The sequence below is a fragment of the Pseudorasbora parva genome, chromosome 17 (genome assembly GCF_024679245.1).
Source record: "Pseudorasbora parva isolate DD20220531a chromosome 17, ASM2467924v1, whole genome shotgun sequence".
Classification (NCBI taxonomy): Eukaryota; Metazoa; Chordata; class Actinopteri; order Cypriniformes; family Gobionidae; genus Pseudorasbora; species Pseudorasbora parva.
Window position 1 is genome coordinate 11,026,936 of NC_090188.1, and position 21,451 is coordinate 11,048,386.

General features: G+C 37.7%; 1 protein-coding gene across 6 annotated transcripts in view; it reads right to left on the reverse strand.

The window, feature by feature from the left end:
- Positions 1–21,451, reverse strand: part of marchf8 (membrane-associated ring finger (C3HC4) 8) — a 123,541-nt gene that overhangs the window by 75,199 nt on the left and 26,891 nt on the right. For 5 of the 6 annotated variants that reach the window (XM_067422529.1, XM_067422526.1, XM_067422525.1 and 2 more), the window contains exon 2: positions 16,469–16,650. In XM_067422529.1, coding sequence (XP_067278630.1) covers positions 16,469–16,564 — 96 coding nt within the window. In that variant the 5' untranslated portion in view covers positions 16,565–16,650. The remainder of the gene's footprint in view (positions 1–16,468; positions 16,651–21,451) is intronic. The other variant, XM_067422527.1, reaches the window with a different exon arrangement.

The window sequence follows — 21,451 nt, forward strand, 5'->3', positions numbered from 1 at the left end:
GATTTCAGCAGTTTGGCAGTTTGACACGTGATCCGAATCATGAATCAATCCGCTGATTCATAACCGTTCTTTGTTTGAGGACTGAAAACAAACCAGGAAGAGAAGACAATGCTGAATAAAGTTGCAGTTTTTGTAATTTTTGGACCAAAATGTATTTTTGATGCTTCAAGAGATTCTAACTAACTAGCTGATGTCACATATGGACTACTTTGGTGATGTTTTTATTCCCTTTCTGGACATGGACAGTTAAAAAATGTAAACTAAAAAATCTTTGATAGATATCCAGCCAGCCGCCATATCACCCTGTAGCCCAAGACTGTTCTCCCATTGAAGCTAAGCAGGAATGAACCTGGTCAGTACCTGGATGATAGACCAACTGGGAAAACCAGGTTGCTGTTGGTAGAGGTGTTAGTGAGGCCAGCAGGGGGTGCTCACCCTGTGGTCTGTGTGGTTCCTAACACCCTGTTATAGTGATGGGGACACTGTACTGTAAATGAGCACCGTCCTTCAGATGAGAAGAATATAATCAACATTTTACTCCATAATATTGTAACGGCCACCAAAAACCCATATCGGTCAGGCTACTCATTATATAAATGCTGTTCATTTTGAACATAAAACAGTTACAGCGTACCTTTAAATTAGCTTTCACAATTTCGATCCTCTTTGTTAGAATAAGCGTAAAAAAAGGTGCCGTTTCATGCTGACTTCAAGGGGGTAAAAATTCACACCCTTTTTTACTCAGTCCGACCTTGGGAAATGGTTACCCCAGCAACCACCAAAGTCAGTGTAGCTCATGTGTCTGAAGCTGTTAATGTCTGTCTGCCTTCTGCCTTCTGTTCATTTCTGTCTTTATCTCTATCACCCTATCATCCACCCTTTATCTCTCTCACCCACCTTCCCACTCCCTCTTTCTTCATGACAACAGGCCATCCTCCCGAAACATACAGAAGTTAAAAGTTTTTAAATGTCCCGATCCAGAAAAACAATGAATACTACAATATCATTGAATGACAGATGAGAATATATAGCTTGAGGAAAACTCCCTCGTCATCACCATATTTAAAAAGTAAATATTTACAGTAATATTGTGATTTTTTTTTAAATTATTCTAATATGCTGATTTGGTGCTACAAAACATTTTTATCATTACTATCAATGTTGAAAACATTTTTGTTCAATATTCTTTGGTAAGTAGAACATTCAAAAGAACATCATTTATTTGAAATAGAAATATTTAATTACATTATAAATGTTTTACTGTCACTTTTGATTAATTTAATGCATCCTTGCTGAATGTAAGTATTAATTTCTTTAAAAAAAAAAAAAAAAAAAATTCTGACCCCAAACTTTTGACTGGTAGCGCATGCATACAGAATTGTGATGGGTCTACTTTTTCTACTTTTATTTGCATATTAAATTGAGGTTGGCATAGTCATTCCTGCTTAAAAATCCTACAGTAAAGACTGAAAAGTGTCCACACGATAGGCCTGTCACGATAACAAATTTTGCTGGACGATAAATTGGCCAAGAAATTATTATGATAAACGATAATATTGTCGTTCTAAGACCATTTTCATCTAAAATAATGATAATGGCATAATAATGCAGGTACACCTTTTCAATCAATAAACTTTCATTTCTAAAGACTATTTCACACTAAAAATGGAAAACATTTTAAATAACCACAATAAATGAAAAAAACAACCAAAAACAATAAAAGCTTGGACTCTCAGTCTATTTAAAAATATGCATTTAAATAAGTACCAAAAACAATAAATTAAATGGATGAAAACTGCAATGGATGATTGTGTTTTAGGTGCATATTAGCGGCGGCACGGTTCACAAAACCCACGGGTCGGTTTGTATCACGGTTTAAGGGTCACGGTTTTCCGTTCTGTACGGTTCTTGTTGCTTTTTTTCTTTTAATCCAGAAATGTACTTCAGCATATGATATATTAATTATCCACAATTTAGGAAACAGTATTAAAAAAAATTGTTATATCATAGCCTAATCATGCACAAACTGAACTTGACCATCTCTGAGGAAAGTGATATTTTGATACAGCAAGAGAGAAGACAAGACATGACATCCTTTTCATTTATTTGGCAAAAAAAGAAGAATGTGTATTGCTATCTCTACAGGAACTTATGTGCCTTTTTAGCACACAAAGATTGAACTGAAGAATTAACTTGCGTTTATCAAACTTCAGTGTAGCTTTAAGCCTTGTTTATACACGACGCGTCCGCTCGAGCACGCGCGGTAAAAATAACGTAGACGCGGAGTGCGCGAGACCCCATTTCGCTTGCCGTTGTGCACGTCAAATTTCCTAACTTTGCGTGTGGCTCCGCAACCGAACAGACACGAGTTCCAGACGAATCTACTGACCGAGAATGACGTCTCATGACGCCGCACCCGGTGTGCGCGTCGAGTATAAACACCTCCCCAAACGGACGGGGTGCGCGCAGTCAACGAGAGAGAGACGAGAAAAACAAAAAAGTATACAAATGGCAATTATCGCGGCCGGAAAAATTAGAGCTCATTTTTTTTTTCGTGCGATTAATTGATTTATCGACTATCGCGACAGGCCTATCCACAAACTGAGCACAGATCAAAGTTTGACTGCCATCCATAATTTTCCAGCCTGTTTTCTAACCCAGCATCATGTCCGGAGGGCATAAATAGCAACCATTGTGGAGCCTTTCTCCATCACAGACTTGATGAGACAACAGCGGCCTAATTTCACAAGAGTTTCAAAGTAACAAAGAACAGTCTGATTGGTTCATTAACAGAATAAAGTGTTTCTTGATAAAACAGTGCAGAGAAACTACGTACAGCCATGTAGGCAGCTAATGACAACTAACCGTCCTTCAAGGCGTAAGATCAAGCTTAATGGAGAGAATGGGCAAGAAGTCATTATCTAAGCATATTTTTATGGACAGATTAAAAGTTGAAGAATAAAATAGGTATTTTCTGCCGTGAGGTTAGATAACTGTTCAGTAGGAGGGCTATCTGTATCTGTGAACAGTTGCTGCTGCAACATTTACGCATACAAGGCTCTAAAAGCGACCCTAATCGTCTCAATTAGATAGAATAATGATAGTTATACGCTGGGAAAATGATGGACCTCCGAGGCACACTCTCTCAGAGGCCAGTGTTTGAAGATGGCAGAGAAGCAGGGGGGCGTCTAAAAGCGTCTCCATCTTCCCTTGTCTTGGCAGAGCCCCTCTTAAAAAGCGTTCAGGAGCACAGCAATTGAGTTCAGAGTGAGCAAATCAGCTGGGTCGTGGGAGTCTAAAAAAACGGCAATCAACGTGTCACTGTTAATTAGGCGCCACTCCGAGATGCCCATGAAACTGTGCTTCCTTAGCCAGTGTGGAAAAGAAAGCACAAAAAGCCTTTTTTTTGTTGTTGTTGTTTTTTTAAAGCCAGAGCTGATGGGTTGCCTGAGCTCCAGCATGTGTTTCCTCCCGAGAGATAGACCAGGACTGGCTTTTCCTTCTGAGAGATAGTACAGGACTGGCTGTCTTATCTTAGCATCCTGACATCAGCTAGGCCAGGACAGAGCTAGTCTCAGCCTCTGAAAACAAGCACAAGGACTGCAAGAAGTTCATTGAAATCTGATTGACAGACAAAAGAAACAGGATTTTTCATCAGTTCATCTGGCAATGAAGTAAGGGATGCATGATTTGGTATATAGTATGTCAACTAGACTATCCCACGTCAAGGCATCATTGACATGACAGACAGTGACACTGATCCTCAACAAACCCGGCTCTGGTGTGATGACTCCGAACTTCTATCAGATGGAACTGGACAAATATTCTGAATGGTTCGAGCCAATCTGACTTCTGACCTGTAATGCTTCCTGAATCCTAATCATGCACTGTTCGTTCATTGAATAGGGGAGAACTGGCCCCCTCACTGAGCCTGGTTTCTTTTTTCGTTCATTTTGTCACCTGATGAAGTTTTGGTTCCTTGCCACCGCCTGTGGTTTAGTTGGGGACACTAAATATTCAACCATATTTCTGATCTGCCTGCATTTACACATTGTATGAAAATTGAACTAAGGTGGACGATGACAGTGTTTTCTCCAGAGTGCAGCATAAACCAATTTTGTAGCATTATTTTTTGTTATCACTGTAAAGCGGTTATCGGTTACGGTTATCGGCCGATACTGATATACTTATTACTGATTAAATCATTAAATATTTAAATGAAATAAATACTTATTTATTATAATATAATAATGTAATGTGAATGATGGTAAAATAAAATGTAAGTTATTATAAAAATATAATAATGATTTTTTTACAATTTAATATAAATACACACATAGTATATCATTTTATAGTTTGTTTCTATATATTTATATTTAAATTGCATTAATTTGATAATAATGTAATTATATAATTATTACAAATGAATACTACTTTATACTATAAATATATCTTTTAGATTACCTTTGTTCTCATCTAACATTCACTTAAAATTTAATCTTCAAAAATACAAACATTGTTAATATAATCTTTAGAAAATCTCAAAATTAATACTAATTTTCAAACTGCACATTAAAATGTTATTAAGATGCCTAAATTAACTTGAAATTGCACTTTTTAAAATGAAATATTTCAATATAACTAAAGGGTTAAGACTAAATACGTACAAATATGAACGCAGAGACATACATTTTTTGCATTAAAATGATAGTTCCTAGTTGAGCAATTTATTTTTAATTTAGTCAAAAGTAGGAGAATTTTAAAGGGATAGATCACCCAAAAATGAAAATTTGATGTTTATGTGCTTACCTCCAGGGGTATCCAAGATGTAGGTCTGTTTATTTCTTCAGTAAAACACAAATAAAGATTTTTAACTCCAACCGTTGCCGTATAATGCATTTCAATGGGCTGTATTTCTATGAGAGCCACTATGAGAGTAAAAAACACACAGACATATGAATCCATATTTACCCCTGTGGCTCGTGGCAACACATTGATGTCTTAAGACACGAAGCGATAACTTTCTATGAGAAACCAAACAGTATTTAGGTTTTTTTTTATTTTTTACTTTTTTTTACCTCATATCAGACGAATCTCATCTAGTATTCCCAACGCCATTACTTCTGTCCAATAAGGAGATTCCTCTTTTGGGCCAGCACGGATCAGTCGAAGCCGGGACTTTAACCTCACTCAACGAAAGTAATGGGAAGTAACTCAACGGTTTGTGTTCTACTGAAGAAACAAACACACCTACATCTCGGATGCCCTGGGGGCAAGCAGATAAACATATAAACATTACATTTTCATTTTTGGGTGAACTATCCCTTTAATATCAGTGCATTTCAAATGTAAGTACAATGAATTCAAATAGTCAATTTCTGATAATTGTGGCACATAGCAACAAAACAAACTATTGTTGGCTGCATAACATGATGGTCAAGTGGCCTCTTCCTGTCTAAGTGGTTGGTTCATTGTCCAGAATGAGCTGCTACAATGACTTTTTGCCAAATATCTGGCTATATGATACTAGGACTGAGGCAGAGTTGCAGGAGCCAACTCTAGATCTCACTGGACACGAGTTAAAAAGCAGGAGACAGAGAAAATTATGCTTAATTAGGGGGTATTAGCATCTCAGCCCACATCTTTAACCGCCCCATCACCACGAACATAAGGGAGGAAAAAGAGTAATAAAAGAAAGCGAGGACATGAGGGAGTATGAGAAAGAAATAAAAACACCAGCAATGCAGCAACTCACCTACAGAATGATGGACAACACAGACAAGTCATGCTGACAACAACATTGATAGTTTCACACTTCATTTCTTGAGGATGCCTGAGCAAAATATACAGGGTACAATGCACATGTGGTTTATTTCAGAAACCCCTGCTGTCTGATTGAGTCAGTGATGTCATCAAGCTCAATCGGGCCTGACAACACAGACAAAATGAATAGGTTTGATTTCGACTGGCAGTCCTTCTTTTGCCTCTCAGACATGATAAAAGATACTTTGCATCATCTCACAAAATTCTCACTTTTAGTGTTGCAAGAATATCACCCAATGAATGAAAGGCAAAACTACCACTTCTGTAATAAACCTAACACAACCGAAATGTAAAGTCATTTTGTTGTATTAATTCACTGCCAAGAGGCTCGGAGCCAAGAGGCTATACTTCACTACAACTTAATTATATTTTTCAACACTAGAAATCTCAAGTGATTATATTGGGAACATGAGGGAATGTTATGTACTAATACTTTAAAGTAATTACAGGGGTTTTTTTTGTCAGAATTGTCCCAAAGGATGAACAAATCGCCTACCAAAAAGAGTATGACAATATTCAGAGCTCAAACGTATTAGTAAGGAATTTTCTTTTCCAAAACAGAGAGAAATAAGTACACTGAAAAAATACAAGATGGCGGATGAAGCAAGAGAAATATATTTTTCTGTAAAGCTGCTTTGAAACTATGTATTGTAAAACGTGCTATACAATATAAATATAGGGGAATCTCCTCAACCACCACCAATGTGCAGCACCAACCTAGATGATGCGACGGCAGCCATATTGCGCCAGAACGCTCACCACACACAAGCTGATTGGTGGAGACGAGACAGAGTGATGAAGCCAATCAGGATATAGGGATTATTAGATCTAGATTCTAATTAGATATTAGACAGGGGCCAGTGGGCAAATTTGGCCAGGATGTCGGGGTTACACCCCTACTCTTTGTCGATGGACATCCTGGGATTTTTATCGACCACAGAGAGTCCCATCTTCATCAGTGGCACATGCACTGGTGGTGCTGCAGCGGCGGCTGGTTCTCCGGTCCGAACCTCCCAGCCCAACCGGCTCCGGAAAAGCTCACGGCCCTCCTGCTGGACACTGATGAGGGACTGGAACCGCCGTTCTTGATCATCCCTCATGTCCAGCAGGGCCTGTTGCTGTTCCTGATGTAGGCCCGCGAGCGAATGGATAATGTGTCGCTAACCCTAACTAATAAGTAATAGGCTATTTTCTACACTGGTTTTGAGGCTCTCTCCAAAACACTGGGTTTGGGTTAAAACAATGGTTAAAACAATGGGCGTGCCGCACTGAAGACTTAGAAGTAATTACCCACAGCTAGGATTGGATAAGATTTGCAAGATTTGATAAGTTTGATAATTCATCACCCCTTTAATATTAATACTATAAAAGTTAATATTACTCATAAATAAAAAGTTAACATTACTTATAAATATTGTTTTTAAATTTGTTTCTCCCCAATCATTTCTACTCAATTTTATTTGTAAATGTACCAAATGCAGTTACTCAGATCAACTTAATTTTATTACTTACATTTACTCATTTCATATGGTGAATATAATGGTTTCACTGCTTGTAAATTTTATTTAAGGGGGGGGGGGGGGGGGGCACTCAGTTTCAGTCAATCTCATGTCAATCTTGAGTACCTATAGAGTAGTATTGCATCCTTCATATCTCCGAAAAGTCTTTAGTTTTATTATATTTACAAAATAAATATAGGCTGTACCGAGTCTTTCCGGAAAAAACAGAGCGCCTGGAGGCGTATCGTGTGGGCGGAGCTAAAGAATGACGAGCACACAAAGCGGTGACGTCCTCAAGCGTGGAGAAACCCATGTATGCTAGCGACCCATGTATGCTATCGATCAAATTGAGCTAATATGTGATCCAGAATCAGGCTGAAATAAATTGAACAGGAGATACAGCAACAGGTATGTACTGTATTTAGTGGCCTGTCAACATTTGTGTGTGTTTACTCTCAGTTTATGAGGGCATGATTCGGTTTATGGATTATTGTATGCGACTAAACCTTAGCAGTACCAAGCAAAACGGTTTTGCCCGTCAGACTAGTGTAACGTTATACATAGAACAACAATGGAGTAACCGTTAGCGCATTTGAATGACGAAGCAGGCGATCGTGTCGTTTACTGATGTTTACTCACGCGACGAGCCAACAGCAGAGACATTTGAAGCAGTTTTACTCACCGGCTGCTTCCAAAGCAGGACCGAACCTTTATCGCTGGGACCACTCCGTCAAAAACACACTTCTTTGGTATGATTTGGTGAAGTCCTGACAGCAGTGACCGTGGAAATCCGCTATGTTGTGAAGCTTCCCTTCATTTCTGCGTTCAAATCGGTTCAAATGCAGCGCTGCCTTCCCAGAATGCTGTGCTGGAGCGTGGAAGTCGCTTGATGTCACCCATAGGAATAAAGGGAAGCGTGGCGCGTCATAAGTGTTCACGGACGACTGGATCTGCAGCTTGAGAGAGTGTTTATGGGAGTGCATTTCCTCTCTCGCTCTAGTCACGCACGCGCACCCAAACGGGAGAAGAGCCCGTACGGCCCATACAAGGACCTAACACTCTATTAACGTCAAGCCGAGCCATACTCGCAAAAAACTCTCCGAAACTTGTGAGAAACCGGAAGGAGTATTTTTGACAGAAATACTCCATCAAACGTCCAACATTAGTTTTTGAAACTTTGTCTATGTTTAGGATGGGAATCCAAGTCTTTAACAGTGTAAAAAGCTCAGTATGCATGAAACAGCACCCCCCCCCCCCCCCCCCTTAAAAAAGATTTTGTGTAAAAATGTGTCACCGAAAAAATGTTGTAAATCATAGTCAAAGTTTTTAGATTGTAACTGTGCACTTGGCTCACATTTAGTTCCATGACGGCTGGTTTAATTTTCTAATCAACAAACCATCGTCTAAATCACTGAATATAATTAGCACACCAAATTTGCTTTCATCCTCCCACAGCAGTTTACACAGTTCAAATGCTCCCTGGGTTAAAAATATATATATTCTGTAACACTACCTCCACCTGTTTCATCTAAAACAGCATGTGTGTAGCGTCTGAAGAGTTCCCCCAGAGGCTCTGTTGAAAGTGGGGGAATTTTCTGAAATTTTCTGAACGATGTAAACTATGAGGGCCAGAGGCTTCCCCTGCAGCAGTGTGCGCTCGGCTTGTCAGTTTCTCTCAGAGCCACTCTCAGAAACAATCATAAGTGCTTCCTCAAAATGATGAGAAGGAGCTCTCAATCTGTTGCTGCCAAATGAGAAGTGGGTCATCTTAGATTACAATAATCTTAATCTCTCACGTCGAATCAAGCTGAGACTGGAATGGTACAGCAGTGTGGGATGTGTGGTAAAATCAATGATGCTTCGGGTTCCTCCTTTTGATCCATTCTAAATGATTGTAAATGGTCAAAAATAAACGCTTTTTTTTAACACAGCCATGGCATTGTGGGTAGTGCTCATTAATTATGAGTGAAAGAGTCTTCGTTTAACTGAATACAGGTTCAATCTGTATCTTTCACAAACTCATTCCTTTTCTAATAGTTTCCTGTCTATCTCAACTTCAAAAATAAATGTTTTTTTACAGATAATTCATGAAAGCCAATGAGGTGTTTGCTCTTGCATGTCAAGCAAGTACAGTCAAGCAAGGTCGAGCTTCTGTTTATAATGAGATATACTCAAACAATATAACACTAAATCAACATCTAAGTAAATAATACAATAGATATTGTGTAGACACCACCAAGGCAGTGCTGTTGCTGGTTCGGAGTCAGAGCCTAGTTTAAAATCGGTTATTTGTCTTTCTACACCCAAAGCACCAGCTCCGAGCTAGGAAAAATGGTTCTTAAGTAGCACCAAATCATTCCTGGTCTAGAAGCAAAAACCGTTTGCGTCAGGCGCTGGGGGCGGGGTAACCGTAACCAACAAGACGAACACAAACTTGTGATCGCCATTTTTGAAATAGCAACTAATCGAGATAACAGCTGCTCGATTGTAATCTCTGTCTATACAAATCATGGCGAGCTGCACGAATGTGTTGGATTCGCTGTGTTTTGATGCCGATGTAGGATCGTAAAGCTATGTGCATTAATAGTAATGTGAAATTCGCCACTGTTGATGGAAGACTTGTTCGACATGCATTGGTGCTGCGCAGACCGATCGGTGTATTACATCAAAGTGCAGCGAGGGCATACGACTCCTTACGCTTTTGAATCGCTCTTCGGTCTGCGCAGCGCTGATGCATCTTGAACTGTGTTTCCCGCTTCCTCGCTAGCTTTGCTGAGAAAGACCTGGTAAGACCTGACTTTGTGGTGGCTCTCTAGCCTGTGGAAAGCCTAACCTTAGAAGGCTCGTCAGTCGAACCAACTCTAAACTGGCACTAGCACTGGCTCTGAACTTGCAGCTGGGTAATTTTGGTGGAAAAGGGGTACAGAGACCTCAATACTTGCTACACAATACACAATGACGGTAACATTTGATAGACCGTTTTTGTATGAAGTATGTGTCATTTTGAGTAGAAAATGAACTCCAAATGTCACAAAATGGCAAGTTACTAAATTTAACAACAAAAGCAATGATAAAACGGTGCAAATACAGCTGGAAAACCAAATTTAATTTAATTTAAAAAATAAAACAATTATTCAAGCCCCAGTGCATGGTGGGAACACATAGTTTTTACACAATACCTACAATATTTACACAATGATCTACAAGCTTAAATTGAGTACAAATCATGTTCTGGAGCCTGTATACTTTGAAAAAATATCGGTGTAGAAACTAATTTAATTCAGAATTTGCTAGTTCATTTTACAATTAATTACAAAATAATAGCAAGAACATTACATTAAATATTACATTTCTGAAGTAGAAAGACTGAAATGGTATTTTTTTTATAAAATGTTCTCCAATAATCTTACAACTTTGAGAAATATGTGTACGTTTTTAAAGTTATCTTCATTATGTCTGCTTTGTTATACTTTGGATGCCGGAAAATAAGCATTCCAGTCAAGCACGCAGAACGCTTGATTCAAAAGAAATTCCAGATTTGACAGTTTACTCCTTAAACACCACATTCTGAGTTATGCTGATATCAAGGCAAATGTCAAACACTGACACAAACAAGTTGCTCTGGCAATCACATAGCACCTAGGTCTCTCTCTCGAGGAGATTAGAGTGTTGACGAAGCTTAAAAGCGTCCTACAAAGATAACGCTGGCATTAAAATCCTGTCGCTCCCTCAGAATCCTGTCGTTTCCCTCGAAGCATCCTGGTGGCTTCATGTTATTTTACAGAGCTGTGAGGCTCTTATCTTTATTAGCATATTATTAACATCTCAAACCTCTCCAAACCAGAGCATTCTAGGGAAGACAGATTTGGACAATATGGTCAAGTGTTAACGTTTGGCCATTTTCCCTGCCCTCCGGGTTATGAAGTGTTTTTTTCTAAATACTGAGACTTGCAAAGCAGGCGAATTTACATTTTTCACAGATAAATACAGTTGTTTGTATTTATGCCAAATTGGCAGTTCAATTTCTGTCTCCTCCTGTTCGCGTCTGTCAGTTCGCACAAGGCTCATACTCCCAGAGATTACTGCGCACGGCAGCTGCTCATGAAAGCCTCATGCTGTACGGCACACAGCTTCCAAAAAGTTCTTGTGCCCAGAGGTCAGAGTTTGATCACAAAGCTCAGAACCGTTTCATGCTTTTAGTGCAGTTTTCACATACACCTCCTGCTGCGGCACTATCATGATACAGGGATTGTGTACTATGGCAATATCACGGTACTCTGAGGTGATTACAAAATTACAATGGTATTACCATGGTACGCACCTAGAAAGACATTTTGGTTACACTTTATTTTAAGGTTTTTTACCATGTTATAGTGTAATTTATGTATATTAATTAACTACATATACTTACTATAGGGTTAGTTTTAGGAAAGGGGATTACTTTAGGGTAAGTATTATATTTACAGTTATTACTACAGTAACTACGTGTAACATGTAACAAGGGCACTAAAATAAAGTGGGTTACATTTTATTTTAAGGTGTCATTGTTACAGTGTAATTATATATTTAAGTACTGAATTATATTAATTAACAACGTATGTTAAACAAGAACTCTCTAATCATCAAAAAGGTAAGACCTGTTTCTTGAGCAGCAAATTAGAATGATTTCTCAAGGATCATGTAACACTTAAGACTGGAGTGATGCTGAAAATTCTTTACCATCACAGTAATAAATTACATTTTCAAAAACATTACAATATTTTAAATTGTAATAATATTTCAAAGTTTTACTGTATTTTTCCTCAAATAAATACAGCCTTGGTGAGTATTAAAGACTTCTTCTAAAACATTAAAACACCTTACCGACCAAACTTTTGAATAGTAGTCTACCTTAATATAATAATAATATTCTGTGCTGTGACATGGTCTAATTGCTAGTGCAGATGCTTTGAAATGTTGTAGTAAATATGTACTCAAATTCTGAATTTCCTTATTCTGCTGAATACAATTAGAAATCATTTGAAATTGTTTCCCCCACCATACAATGAAAGTTATCTCCATTGACTCCAAAACACATTCTTTAAATGATCATCTTTTGTCTTCAGTAGAAAAAAAGAAATTCCTACTGCACTGAGGCTGAGTGAATGATGAAAAAAAGTTTCTGTTCGGGTGAACTATCCCTTTTAAGTGTCAAGTCAAAGTTTGAGTGTTGTTCCCTATCGATAAAAGTAGGGGAAATGAAGAACAGCCTGCAGATTTGGGCCTGTTAATGGTGCACTTAAGGCATTGGGATATACGAATGCCTCCTGAGATCCATTTCAGAAAGATGGTGGTAGATTTACTAGTCACTGACTGTCTTAGACACCCTTTTAATTCAAAGGATCAACATGACACCAATGTGAGGTTGAACAGATTTTACGAGCAAAACAAAACAAAGAAATAACAGCGTGCTTTATGTACCTGATATTTCTGACATTTGTTCATTTCGCATCATTCAATAGCACTGCATCCGCAATGGCAGCTGGCGCTGAATCTAAAGCAGTGGGAATGAGGGTTTCATTCCACTGAGACACAGAGGAGGAGTTGTCTGCAACAGGCAGATGGGCTGTGCTTTCTTCGCCTAATGGCGATACGCCTCCCAGCTAATCTGTATGCTGAGCGAGAGGTAAACGATACAGTGGCTGGTGCCAACTCTTCAGTCTGTATGAAAGACAAACTCTAGGTGTTAAGAGCAAAGAATTGTCTAGAATCCAAGAGATTTAGTGTGAAGCTTAATTCTAGGAAATCATTAATGAAAGAAGGGGAAACATCATTTATGTTAGGCAACACATTTTTGAGAAAATTTGTGAAAAACAGACTTTGAGTTTATGCATAAAAGGGTCATACTATATAAATGCAGCATAATTCACTGATGGAGCTTTGAAAGATTTGTGGCCATTAAACTCATAGGGTTTGATTATCATGTCTTGGTGAATAATATTAATGGCCCATCACCCGTCTCTATGCATCGGACCAGTCAGCATCAATCAGAAGAGCCTCATAAACTACACTGGGTGTCAGCACTGAAATAGGGAGTCTCACGAAGCCTGTCACGAACATGACCATCATATTTCAGCCCAAAATCAAAAGAAAGAAATAGGAAATACATTTAGCATAAAGAAAATTAAACCTGTTTTACATTGTGAAATGTATATACATAAACTGTAATGGCATTATTTGTTGTACTAATTTATGCTAATTGTTATTCAAAATAAATATAGAATATACTTAAGTATTTTAATATAAAATATACCAGTGTTGTTATTATTAAACTTAAACTTAAATTTTGTTCTAAAATGACTAAACTAAACTAAAAAGAAATTAAATCTAACTAGTAATAACTAATATTTTAGTTTAAATATATAATAAATATAATTTAATATATAACAAAAACTAAGACAAATTAAAAAAGCACAAGACGAAGATGAAAACTGAAAAAAAGTAGCCTGACAAGCCAGACCCACATCAAGATGTTTGGTCTGGAAACTCACCATTGACAGGGCTCAATCTGAGGGGCGGGATAAACGGTTGTCTTTCAAACTCCCTCTGCACGCGATAGGATAGCGCTACACCAACCAGAACAACGAAGGTGAAGCAGAGCTAGTTGAAAGATTAAACTTTCCCTGTATCCGGTCGGCAAAACTCAGAAAACATCTTCTCTTTTTAAGAATGACTTCAGTGCCGTTCTTTGTTCTTTTCTCAGAGAAAATCTTAACTCCAAGTCTTCCAGAGTCGCGGTAAAAGCTGATTCGAAAGACTGCCGTTCACCAGCTTCTGTGTTAACTAGAAGCACGCAAGCGCAACTCGGCCCTCATTATGTTAAGCCCCGCCCACCGACTCTATATACGATGTGATTGGCCAGACCAGATTTTGGTTTTCACAGCTCAGAAGTGTATTGAGAGTTGCTAGACGACACTCACGGCAGATTAGATTTGCTGCCGATAAGGTGCGTCTAGATTACCAGGCTATGAAAAAAGCTCATTCTAAATAATAAATACTATGATAGTATATAAATAATACTAGCATAAAAATGTTATATATATATAATATTTATACAGTGTATATTAACATCATTTTTCAATGCTTTTGAAAGAAGACTTCTGCTCATCAAGACTGCATTTATTTGATCCAAAATACAGCAAAAATAGTATTATTCTGAAATATTTTTACAATTGAATGTAGCTTTTTTCTATTTGAATATATTTTAAAATGCAATTTATTTCTGTGATTTAAAGCTGAATTGTCAGCATCATTACTGCAGTCTTCAGTCACATGCTGATCATTATATATATATATATATATATATATATATATATATATATATATATATATATATATATATATATATATATATATATATACATACATACATACATACATACATACATACATACACTGCCAGTAAAGACACACACACACACACACACACACACACACACATATATATATTAATAGGCTTAGTCATAATAGTCATACTACAACACTTGCCTAAATGCCCACAGTAGCATCCTTAGTATACAGCTCCATAAAAAAAAAATAATAATAATTAAAAAAAAAAAAAAAAAAAAAAAAAAAAAAAAATTATATATATATATATATATATATATATAATTTATATATATATATATATATATATATATTTTATAATAACTGGGTGGCAAAGTGCCACTGCAAGTCAGACAGAAACTTGGGGGATATCCATAGGGGAGATACACCCCCCAGCCCTCTAATACCTGAACAGACACAGAGTACGCAAGACTCCAACTCTATTACAAAAAAGAATCAAAATGTCGCTAGGTCAGACTCAACTGCCGAACGCTATAAATGCAAACCTACAGAGCCTTTGCATAAGATATTCTTAAAAAGTAGTCTGGGAATGATGATAGACACTGTGGCATTTCGAATTTAACAGACTTCCTGCTACCTAAGTCACTTGAGGCCATTTAGCCAAAGAAAAAGAAACAGCCTGTCTCCTGTTTCCTGCCCGGCTCTAACAAACAATGACCCACCAATGAAACAACACTCATTAGTGTCACCGTCCAGCTCTGCTCAAACAGAACGCTGGTCTAGAAGAAGGCGAAAGAGCACTGCTAAAGAGTTGCTGGCACAGATGCACAAACTGAAAACTGATGAGGGTAAATATTAAGATTCCTTTGGGTCCAAGTGTTTATGAATCAGACTTCTCAGCACGATAAATCTTCAATATTCATCTTAGTGCCAAATATCTTTCAGAAATATAAACGTCATGAGCCACAAGGCTGGATAACATCTCAAACCAGTCCAGTCTAAAACTACAATAACTAATAAAAAGAGTAAAATAATTTAAAAAATGAACTCTAATAAATTAACACTGTTAAATGCAATCTTTGGTAAATCTCAAAATGAATATCCATTTTTCATACTGTACATTATAATATTGTGATGACTAGAATCATTTGTAGCTTTTAAATCAACTGGTTTTATTTTTTTTATTTATGTTGAATTTATTTCGAAAATGATTATCAGCTTATTAGTATCAGCCATAATTTTAATTCTGGTGCATCCCGATATGAAAGATCACTAAGAATCATCCCAAATAATTCCTAGGTTTCAGTGCAAATTAGGACTGGTGTTGGTTGGTGCAGAACTAACAAAACACAAAGCCAGATATCAATCGCACTTTGTTTTATAGTTTTTCTTACTAATAACATTTCACACATTTATATAACATTCCTATCTACATCACTTACTGGAAACCAACCCCACCCACAAGCACCCACTCGTGTATGTGCAGCTTCCTCTACTTCGCATACTTCTCTTATTGCAATCTGTGTCAGTAGTTTACTAAATTTGGGGTGTTCCACAAAAGCATAATATGAACATTACTTAAGGTTGAGTTCTCAGAACGACAGAGGAACAATCAAAACCCAGAAGGAGGAATATGTGTGTATAAGGTTTATCTCTAAACTCCATTCTTTTCCACATTAAGTCCTGAGAGGTCACACAAAATGTTCAGAACTGTAAAAACAGGATACTGTCTTTCAGCCACAACTAGGATAAAGGTATAACCAGGGTCACAGATTATAGTGCCGCCTGTTTTTCTATGTCTATCAGGGTGGAAGACAAACCTGTTTGTCCTTTTCCTTTACCTTCCCGCTGCTGGACACCCGGGAGGAAGTGACATCACGAGGGATGACAGAGATTTGGTGCAATGGCATGTTCATCCCCGCAGTTCAGTGGAGCTCACACTCTCTGATGCTGAAGTCTGTCCACCAGCACCGGCATGATGGAAAGAACCACTAATCCAAATCTGACAGAGTGAGAAAAAAGAGAAACAAAATAAATACGATAAACATTTAAAGGTGCCCTAAAATGAAAAATTGAATTAACCTTGCCATAGTGAAATAATAAGAGTACAAACACCATTGACTCCTCCGTCATATGTAAATCTTGTGCATCATGGAAAAATAGGCAAATCTCAACATAACACCAACTGTGACGCAATCGCTGGGATCATTAATATGTACGCCCCCAACTTTTCCATAGGTCAGCCCATATTCAATGTCAAGTGGAACTTGCAGCCGAATCATCAGGATTTCTGCAGGTAAACAAGTGACACTCGAGGATAGGGAAAATGGCAGCTCTCATGGACACAAATGTCATGTTCCAGGCTGTGCAGGGGACGTGAGGACTTATACTCTTCCCACAGATAAAAAAAGTCAACAGTCATGGTTGATGGCTATTATAATCGGATTCGATATAATCGGACCACATTAATTGAATTCACAATCGTTTGTTTGCTCGGCCCATTTCACCGCGGACAGTTTTTCTAACCCGGGACAATATCAAGCAAGCTTCGCTCAGCGTCTAAAACTGAAGAAAGGGCAATTCCAGCTATATTCCTGCAAGCAGTATCCACTTATTGACTGTTTAAACAATTTCTGATTAAATTGAAAGTTTCTTAGAGAGATATGGAGCTAGAAATATGACAAAATTATCTGAATTTGAATTGTATAAATCTGAATTATTGACAAGTGTAATCTAACAAAATTGTAACAAAATATTATGTTGCATTTTACATAGTTCTGAATTTGAATTTTTAAATGTTGAATATAGAGCCTTTGAAATTAAACACATCTGAAATGTTTTTATGTCGAAATTGTATAGACATGTATTTTCAATTTTGTTCTGAATTAAGAGACTGAAAATATATTGAGTTTTTGAAAATACAGATTCAAGATTTCAGATGAAGAAGAAATACAAATCATCAAATTCAATATTTTAAAATTCAAGCCATAGAAATTCAGTTCTTAAAGAAAGTAGGCCAGAGGTCATCATCAGGGGAGCGTAAAGGATGTCAGAAAAGTCCAACGGAGCACCATCTGATCATTTCATTTCCTATTTGTAATGGAATAAAGAGAAAAGATCAAACGACCCTTTTATACTTTTGTTTAGTTTAGATTAATGCACGGAAAATGCAAAGGAAAGGAAGGAGTAATGGACAGAACATGGCAGCGGTACAATAATAATTTTACCTCGATTATCTTGTTTTCATAATTGAAAATATGATTCATCTCACAGCCCTACTTTGATGTCACCCATTTTGGCAAATCCAACAATTATCCTCAAGTGTTCACTGTTTTAACTATGTTGTAAACAAAACTTTTAAATCATACTATGGTGGACTGTATAAACCAACCAACTAACAAACAAATAAAGCCTTTAACTCCTGGATGTTGCCAATGCCAAATCAAGAAAATGCTATCCATTTTTTATGTGCAATAATCATCAGATGGCAAACGTAAACAATTAATATGTTGATAAAAAAATGTCTAATCCAAACACTGAAATCTGACTGATTAATAGGAGTTTATAGGAATGTTGAACATCCAACTTGGTGAAATAACGTTAAGCAGTAACAAACACTGCTGCATATTAATTGAACTACAAAAACATCAAGTCTCACGCAGCGAACTAGGAAATGAGAAGCAGTTGAATCACCAATTACAAATCAGTTCCAATATTCTCCATAATGAAACGCATTATGTGAAGGAGAACAAAGAGCGTATGCCATGCTGAGAAAATGCTAAATCTGTTTATAAAGGCAGATCAACATCTACCACCGTCTGCTGCAACCATGACAGCAAGTTTCTTTTGTGACCATGCCAAGGGCCGAGATGTGTACGTAAAGCTTTGCATCTCTATTGTCACAGTGGCCACCGGCATCAGACCAAGTCAGTTTGGCACTGAACAATGAAGACGTGTTTGCAAGTGCAAATGGTTTTCTTAAAAGACAAATGCATGCAGCATGACAAATACATAAAGGTAATGAATATCTCGTTTCAGGAAATTCTAACTTCAAGTTTTTGTGTGTTTTTTTTTTATAAACAACCGGTAAATCAAATTAATAGTTAAAAACAATTACTAAAATTAAATAAATATAAGTGTGCAAACCATAATAATGTTACAAAAGATTTATTTGAAATATAAATCTTTTGTAACATTATTATGGTTTGCACACTTATATTTATTTAATTTCAAATTTCCAATAAATGCTGTTCTTTTCAAATTTCTTTGCATTAAAGCATTTTCTGGGGGGTCATGCTTTCCACAAAAATATTAAGCAGCGTTACTTTTTCCATCATTAATAATAATAATAAATGTTTCTTAAGCACCAAATCAGCATATAAGAATGATTCCTAAAGGAGTCACAAGGCATCAAAACTGGTAAAATTGTATTATTATTTCACAATATTACTGTTTTTACTGTATTTTTATTAAAAATATGCAGCCTCGATCAACTTTGAATGGTAATGATATATACAAAAAATAGAATAATAAAAAAAAGATTCTGACTTATTTCTACATCAAAATGAAACAAGCACATTTCTGAGACTGCTCATGTGACCTCTGCACAGGATGAGATGTTTCCACTTCCACTCTTTAAAACCTATTTCAACCAATTACTGAAATTGTTATGCTGAAACTATTTAATAAGTAATGAAAAGAAAGTATTGCATTAAATTAGAAAACCACCAACAAAGAGAAGTTTTACTAGTGCAAACTTGTCTCAGTTTTTTGGAACCTACTGTACGCACAACAGATTGAAGTCATTTTCACATTTGCTTGTGTGATTATCAGTGAATGCATATTATCTAATATTATGATATTGTTATAATGGTCAACACATGGGGAGGAGCGAATGAAATCCTCCCTCTTTGGCATCAAAAGTGCCACTAATTCATAAGCTGCTCACAGAACAGCTGGTCAGTTCATAAGGATCCAGGGCTCACAGCAGGACGGTTATCTTAGCAGAAACTGCTCCACATGACTGATCAACAGCCTGTGCTAATCACACCGCATTATAGCAGAGGGCATGTGACTGCAATCACTCATGTGCCGTCGGATCAATAGGCCGAGAATCATTTTTAGCTCTCTAAAACAAAGGCAGCGGAATGTGGTTCACTGCCAAACGCATGAGGCATGAGACATGCTGATGAATCTACAATATCCTGGTCCATTGTGTCATTTTTGTAGGTATACAGGAAGATGAATGAATAAATGAATGAATGAGGCATTTATATAGCGCTTTCATATGTACTACTGTACACCCAAAGCACTTTACATTCTTGACAGGGGTCTCTCCTCAACCACCATCAGTGTGTAGCATCCACTTGGATCATGCGACGGCAGCCACAGTACAACGGTGCCAGTGCGCTCACCACACACCAGCGATAGGTGGAGAGGAGAGAGGGTGATAGAACCAATTCAGTGGATTTGGATTATTAGGAGGCCATGATTGGTAAGGGCCAATCGAGGGAATTTGGCCAGGACACCGGGGTTTAACGTCTGGACCTCGGTTTAACGTCTCATCCGAAGGACGGTGCTCATTGACAGTACAGTGTTCCCATCACTATAACAGGGTGTTAGGAACCACACAGACCACAGGGTGAGCGCCCCCTGCTGGCCTCACTAACACCTCTACCAGCAACACCCTGGTTTTCCCAGTTGGTCTCCCATCCAGGTACTGACCAGGTTTATTCCTGCTTAGCTTCAGTGGGAGATTTGATGTCACGATCAGTAAAACTGCTTAAAGGGAGGATCTAATGCTATTTAATGCATTCTGACTTATTTACACAGTTAAAGAGTTCAACAAATTGAGCTGGATGTATGACAGAGTATGTCTGTGCCAAATACACTCCTTCAGGATTCTAACAAGTTTAAGAAAGATTTGTTTCGAGTATGGCCATGTATTACGTCAAAATTGGTGGAATTTCTTGCATGGGCATTTTTCCAGGAAGAGCGCATGCGAGAGCGCGGCCGCTATCAACATGGTTCGTTCAGGTTACGGGAGGTGCCACCGCGCTTGGTTTTTAGACCACAACATCGACAATGTCACTAAAGAAGTGTGTTTCTGGTTGTGAGGGAAAGATAACCTTGTTCAGCTTCCCAAATAACCCAGCGTAAAGGAAACATTGGATGCCATTTGTTTTTTCTGAGCAGTAATGGATTTCTTCAAGTGTGTTTGTTTTTTACCGGTCACGAGTCGAAACTGCATCAAAGTGTTTTGTTGGTAACCGGCACGCAAGTCCATATAATGGAAACAACACAAATGTATAATGAATAAAAAAGTTATCCAGGGAGAGATAATGCCATGCATGTACTGTGTGTGTTTAAAAGAGGCCAGCTAGTCGTTTCGTCGCAAGTAAATCTCACTCCTCTGATCTCAAGAGACACTCTAGCATGCAGCCTTTAGTCTCCTTGTTAGAGCATCCGACTCTCATGCGGCAGACCCGGGTTCAAGTCATACTTAGAGAAGACGGTTCGAACAGGAGGTGTGTGTGTGAGTGTGAGTCTCTCTCTCTTTCTTTAGCTCCGCCCATTGTACACCAACCGAGTTCGGCTGTTTTTGCTTATCTGTCTTTTATTAATCTAAAAAAAACTAAAGACTTTTTTGAAATATGAAGGATGCAATATTACTATAGGTACTAAAGATTAACTGTGTGTGTTATCCTCCCATTAAGACAAATCTTGAGTGTCACTGGAAGAAAAGGCACACAAAAACCATCAATCTCAAGGCTTTCATTTCACTGAAGCAGTAATTGGTTGAG